Genomic DNA, 6,000 nt, shown 5'->3' on the forward strand with positions numbered 1-6,000 from the left:
TAGCCTTCAAGCCCCTTTCTCATCCTCCAGAGACCCTGCGGTTCCAGGACTCTACTTCAATGGCAGGAAAACCCCAACCTGCATCGCGCAGGCCCAACTCAGTGAGCATGCGCAGTGTGTGCGTGCGCATCCGTTGCTGCGCATGCGCTTTGGTGCCCATACGCCGTGCTGAGCGATCTGTGAGGAGCTTTGGGCCTGAGACGGGTCTCTTTATTCAGTCCCGGTTCTTTCTCACTACTTGAGACTCACCAGGTAGGTTCACAGGTCTGTCAAGTCTGGAGTTTAAGTGTATGTGCGTGTGAGGGGGAGCCAGCAAGTTTCGCGCGGGTCGGGCAGTGCGATCTAGGGCCGTTGAGGAGGAAGGCCCTCAAGGTAGTCATCTTTCTCCTCACAAATGTCGCGACGCCATAGTTCTCGCCTTGATGGCGGGAGAGGAAGGGCAGTGGGCAGAGGAGGGCAGGGGGTAGGATGATGGTGGGGGGAGACTTGGGGGTGCTATTTGAGATATTTGGTTCATTGAGGCCCTGAAACTGACGACAGAGCACAGAATCTGGGGCCGGCAGTGGGACCTGGGCAGGGGTTGGGGTGGGCGATTAAGGAAAGGCCTAGAAAGGGGACCGCAGTGGGGTTGTGACTGTATCGCGGGTTTTGTGGTAAGGTGCCAAGAGAGAAGTGGACCGGTTGCTCTGTATGCAGCATCACTTCAGCCCCAGACACTGAGAAAATCGCCATAGTCAGGCTGTAAAGACTGAGCCTTTCTTCGTGTTCCAACTGAATTCCAAGGGAGTTGGGGAAAATAGGTCTGGTGAATAGGAGTGTGACATGAGCAATAGTCCTGAGCTTTTGAATTCCTAGCAGTATTTCACTAAAGACCTTCATGTTGGAGAATTCTGTTGTGAAATCAAACGTCCTCACAAAAATTCAACCTTCTTGTGTACTTTAAGGTGATTTCTCTGCCAGCTTCGCAAAGACACAAATGGCTTTGCAAAAGACTGTATTTGGTGTAATTGAAATGCACGTACACTCATACTTAACCAGAGTTTTCTTTTGAAAGTATGTTCACATTAAAAAAAAATAAGTCAACATAAGGTCATAAAAGTGATCAAATATAGCTGTACTCTTAAATACATTTTCTAAATCACAATATTCTGCTTTCAGGGAGAAATATGAGTGGGCAAGTGGCATCAACATTGGGACCTACAAAGCAAGATTGCTCCCAGGTGGATGAACCTGTGGTTGTGAGTAACCTTACCATTTGGTGTTTTCTATTAGCACAAGTTTATTTTTGAGAAACTGTCAAGTAGTACAGATGAGGTGATAAAGATCTTCCATGCTGATAAAGGCTGACACTTTGTCTTAGGAAGGAACATTGATCCAGATATATTATAGTCCGGCGTTGCCTGGATGATTATACTGTTAAATTCCCTGGAAATGTGCCCAATGACTCCCTCCTCCTGCTCGTTAACAACAGGCTGCATAGTTCCATCCCAACATAGATTTAAATAACTTCCAAAGTCTTCCTGGGTAACTCTTATGGGAGCTAACTCTTCTCTGTGGAAAGAGTAACTTTATTAAAAGTAAGTACATAGAATTGTGTTGGGAAAATGTTGTTAGGTTTACTTATAATCAGATATATCTATGTATTATGTATATTTATGCTATTAGATGTATTAACAACAAAAGTTTTTCTTTGCATGCACTCTCTACTAGGACCAGCAGCCCAGTGTTGAGCAACCTCAACAAGCGGAACCGCCAGCTGAGATTCAGGATATCACACCTGGGAAGGAGGAAGTACATGGAGAGGATCCAGTGAATCGTGATGAAGAAGAGGAGAAGGATCCCTTTGAAGGTAAGTGTATCTGTGTGTCATGCCTTAAGACATAACCAGTAAGAAGAGGAAAGGAAACATTAGAAAAGGACTTCAGACAGTTCCTAAAAAACTGAGGAGAGTATAGTTTGCAGGTCAGTGTGGTCGCTCAAATTTTCCCTTGTTTTCAAGACGAAGAGAAGGGGGCAACTAAGTTGTCTGAGGACAACCCTGGAAAAGGAAAATGGTAATAACATTCGGAAAATTCTGCTTTCCTTTTTCTCCAGCAAAACATTCCCGGAAGAATGCTCCTGAGGTTCTTATTCATCACATTTTTAGCATACTAACCTCAGGCTTTTAATTCATAACACCGAGGGAATGAATATCATCATTCCCTTGTTTATATCGTATGCTTTACAGCTGAATTGATGCATTTTTTTTTAAAGATTCTGGCCTGGAAGCTGCTCTCCAGCAATTGGCTCTGGCAAAGACTGGGGGTGAAGGTGGAGATGGTCCCGATGTCAGGGAGGAGTTTGCATCAAATATAGAGCCTGTTGAAATGCCAGAAGCAGGTATGTCATCCATTCAGAAAGTAATTTATGTGGTTTCTGTTTTTCAGAATATCTTTACTAATATAGAGGGAACATTACTATTATTTTAATAACAGAGTTCACATATTCTTTGAAAGATAGTTCAGACCCCAGATGCCTGAATGCCTGACTTACAGACTTTCAAATAAAGAAACAGACAGGATCAAAGCCATATCGAATTGAAAATAGGAAACCGTTTTCTTCTCTTGAGTATAAGTACTTTAAGCAACAGCTAATAATTTTCAGGTTCTTTTATAATTTCTGCTTGTAGCAAATATGGAATGCATTTGTAATAAATATCAGTTTATATGAAATATGCTTAGGCATCCAAGTAGGTTCTAGTACCAGCTTTAGCATAATGTGTGTGATTCTGTGAAATCCCTTAACTTCTAAACTCAACTTTACTCATGTAAGTTGTGAATTCAGAACAGATACACGCAGATGCTGATCTTTCAATGCTGATTTTTGCATTCTCTGATTCTCTTTGATGGAATGCATACAAGAATACTCTGTTTTGTAGGATGTATTTATCATAAAATGTCATTTTGAGTCAAATTATAACAGGGGAATTGAGATTTCATTTTCTGACGGGGGACACATGTACACCTGTGGCTGATTCATGTCAATGTATGGCAAAACCCACCAGAATATTGTAATTAGTCTCCAATTAAAATCAATTAATTAATTTTTTATAAAAGAAAATGAGCCAACATTCTGCTTGATGTATGTTAAATTCTCTCAAATTCTGAATTCTCTAGCTCTTTAAAAAATAGTTGCATTTTAAATCCTTTCCCCAGGGAAGCATGAAATGACTGAATAATAAAATGGCCAAAGATAGTCTAGTTTCCTGTTTCTGTGGCTGATCAAGTTGAGAGAGTGCATTTAGTCAGTGATATTCAAGGCAGGTGTGAGTAAGATACATATGCTAAGCACACTACCTGCCCCCACGTTTGGTCTTTTTTTTGGGGGGGGGGCGAGGAGGTTGCTTATTTTAATTGGAGGATGATTACTTTACAATACTATGAAGGTTTTGCCACATACCCCACTCTCGCTCTTAAAGAACTAATAAAAATCTGAGCCTCATGATATAATCATCTCTAACCGTATCAAGTATGTTATTTTTCCTCTTTGATACATGAGTTTAAAAAGTTTTGAAGGCCAAAAATTGTAACTAGTTCTTCCTGCGTAATCAACCTAGTATCTTTCACATACCTGTTTTCCAACTTGCTGACAATAAATTGCATGGTTCTGATTTTAAAGGAGGAACTTCATAGTTAGGGAAGAATTTACTGTGTATTAGCCTTCTAAATATTTTCACCTTACATTTTTTTTTCCATTCCATTTGAACAATTAGATGAAAATACAACTTTCAGATGACTTACAAGTAACTACAGAACATGATTAAAATGTTCTCATAGAAAAATCTTAGCCCTAAACATGTGTGGTATTTAAAAAGAAAAATACATAAATTACAAGGTACATAAATATAAAATTCTACATCCAACATAAAAGGTAAGAAAAAGAGCAACAGAATAAACCTAAGGGAAAAAGAAAAAGATATTTATTAAAAGACAGGTATGAAGTGTTAGGAAGAGGAAAATAAACTCAACTAATAAATAAAGACAATGTGGTAGTTTACATAAATTTTAATATATATACATACACACACATTTTTTAATATTCTTTTCCATTGTGATTTATCACAGGAGACTGGACATTAGTTCCCTGTGCTGTATAGTAGGACCTTGTTGTTTATCCATTCTGAATGAAATGGTTTGTATCTGCCAACGCCAAACTGCCAGTCCATTCCTCTAGGTTACATCATTGTGAAGCAAATGGACAAAGCCCAAGTACACATAATTAGAAATATGAACAAGACACTAACAGTATATTACAGAATTAAAACAGGGTATAATCTGGAACTCAAATATTTTCAGAATATTGATGAAATGGCTAGTAGGGTAGAAAAACATATTATTTAACATACCCCACAGTAACTAAATAACTAAACATCACAAATACCGTGGATGAACTTTTGAAATTGGTCAGTTTTCTCTCAAAAGCCATTATCACTTAGAAACAAAAAAATCTGCTTTTCCAGATTTTCTTTCTCTCTTCCTACTTGCTTTTCTCTCTCACTCATACTCCCTCTTGCTCTCCCTTTTCTTCTCTCCTTTTTTTCTTTCTTTTTTTTTTTTTTTTTGGTGTGGCTGTGAGAAACAATCCTATTTCTGCTTCACATTTTGATGTCCCCATGTCGCCAGTGATAGTAATGACTTAAAATTAGTGTCACATATAATTTATTATACCAACTGGAATGCTTCCCAGGGTGAAAAGAAACATTTAGAATTACATGAGGGCCCCAAGTAAAAAAGGGGACAAATGTTCAACCGACTTAAAACCACCATATCAGGGATAAATTAGAACAAATGAAAATTTCTACAGTTTTCGACAGTAGAGAAGAAACAAATGTAATACTGGCCATTTTATTTACTTCACTTAAGCAGTAACAGAGATAACAACTGTTTAGCTATCCTATATTTGGAATATTATTTCAAACCAACGCATTTAAATGATACTTTTTTGGGATTTTTTGTTCCAGTTTTTGTGTATTTTGTTCTCCTTAGGGTGCTTTTTGTTGTTAGATATTTTACTGAATGTGTACACAGTTTTGCCTTCTACTGAAAACTACCTTCTGATAGATTCCATTGATTTCATTTGTTCTGAACTCAGTGTCCTTCTTCTCTTGTATAACTAGGAAGAGTAGTGTGTTTTTAAAAATACTGGTAATGTGCCTGGAAAGTCTATAAAATCTCTATAGAGGATTAACTGAAGGTAAGCCAAAGGGTCGCCCTTAGTGTTCCTGTTTTAGTCCATTTTATAAAACTACAACTGCAGTGAACTTTGTATACCTCTCCTGTCATCGAAATAAAGTTCTGCTAAGTAACTTTTTTAATGTTTATATTATAGGTGAAGGGCAGCCATTTGCTTGAAAGAAGATAAACTGAAACCATCTATGCTGTTCATATATTGCGTATTTGACTATTAAAGTTTGGTCAATAAAGTTTCATTTTCTACTTGCACATTTTTTGTTAAATTTATCCCCGGGTATTTAATGTTATTGAAAATTCATGGTTTGTGATTTTTATTGTCTAGTTGAGGATGTATGTAGAGACAGAATGTCTATATATAGATTTTCTGTCCAACAATTCCTCTAAATATGCATATTAATTCCACAAATTTAGATCTACATTATTTTTACTTTTCAAAATATACTATTATATTTGAATATCAACAGTTTCTACTGGCTTAAACCTTAAACCTGTCCTCATTTTGCAGCATTGAACAAACCTGGCCAGAATAGTCTTGACTAAAGCAGGTGATAATCGGCATTTTTCCCAATAGGAAATGAAAAATCTTCTCCATTTCAACCTGTTTACATTGCTTTTTTTAGATATACTTTATCAGAGTAAGTTCCATTCTATTCCTAGTTTGCTATCTTGAATACCGATTAATTTTCATCAAACACTTATACTGCATCAATTGTGATGATCATAGAATTGTTTTCCCTCCATTTTTCTATTAATGTGGTGAATTGCATTG

At 37.4% G+C, this 6,000-nt stretch overlaps 1 protein-coding gene across 1 annotated transcript in view; it reads left to right on the plus strand.

The window, feature by feature from the left end:
* The window catches only part of LOC113887335, a 156,695-nt gene extending 151,215 nt beyond the window's left edge, over positions 1 to 5,480 (plus strand). Inside the window, exons 5-8 of the mRNA XM_027534429.1 lie at positions 1,159 to 1,238; positions 1,711 to 1,849; positions 2,254 to 2,379; positions 5,368 to 5,480. Of these exons, the coding sequence (XP_027390230.1) occupies positions 1,159 to 1,238; positions 1,711 to 1,849; positions 2,254 to 2,379; positions 5,368 to 5,390 (368 nt within the window). The 3' untranslated portion in view covers positions 5,391 to 5,480. The remainder of the gene's footprint in view (positions 1 to 1,158; positions 1,239 to 1,710; positions 1,850 to 2,253; positions 2,380 to 5,367) is intronic.
* The last annotated feature ends 520 nt before the right edge of the window (positions 5,481 to 6,000 follow it).

The sequence above is a fragment of the Bos indicus x Bos taurus genome, chromosome X (genome assembly GCF_003369695.1).
Source record: "Bos indicus x Bos taurus breed Angus x Brahman F1 hybrid chromosome X, Bos_hybrid_MaternalHap_v2.0, whole genome shotgun sequence".
NCBI lineage: Eukaryota > Metazoa > Chordata > Mammalia > Artiodactyla > Bovidae > Bos > Bos indicus x Bos taurus.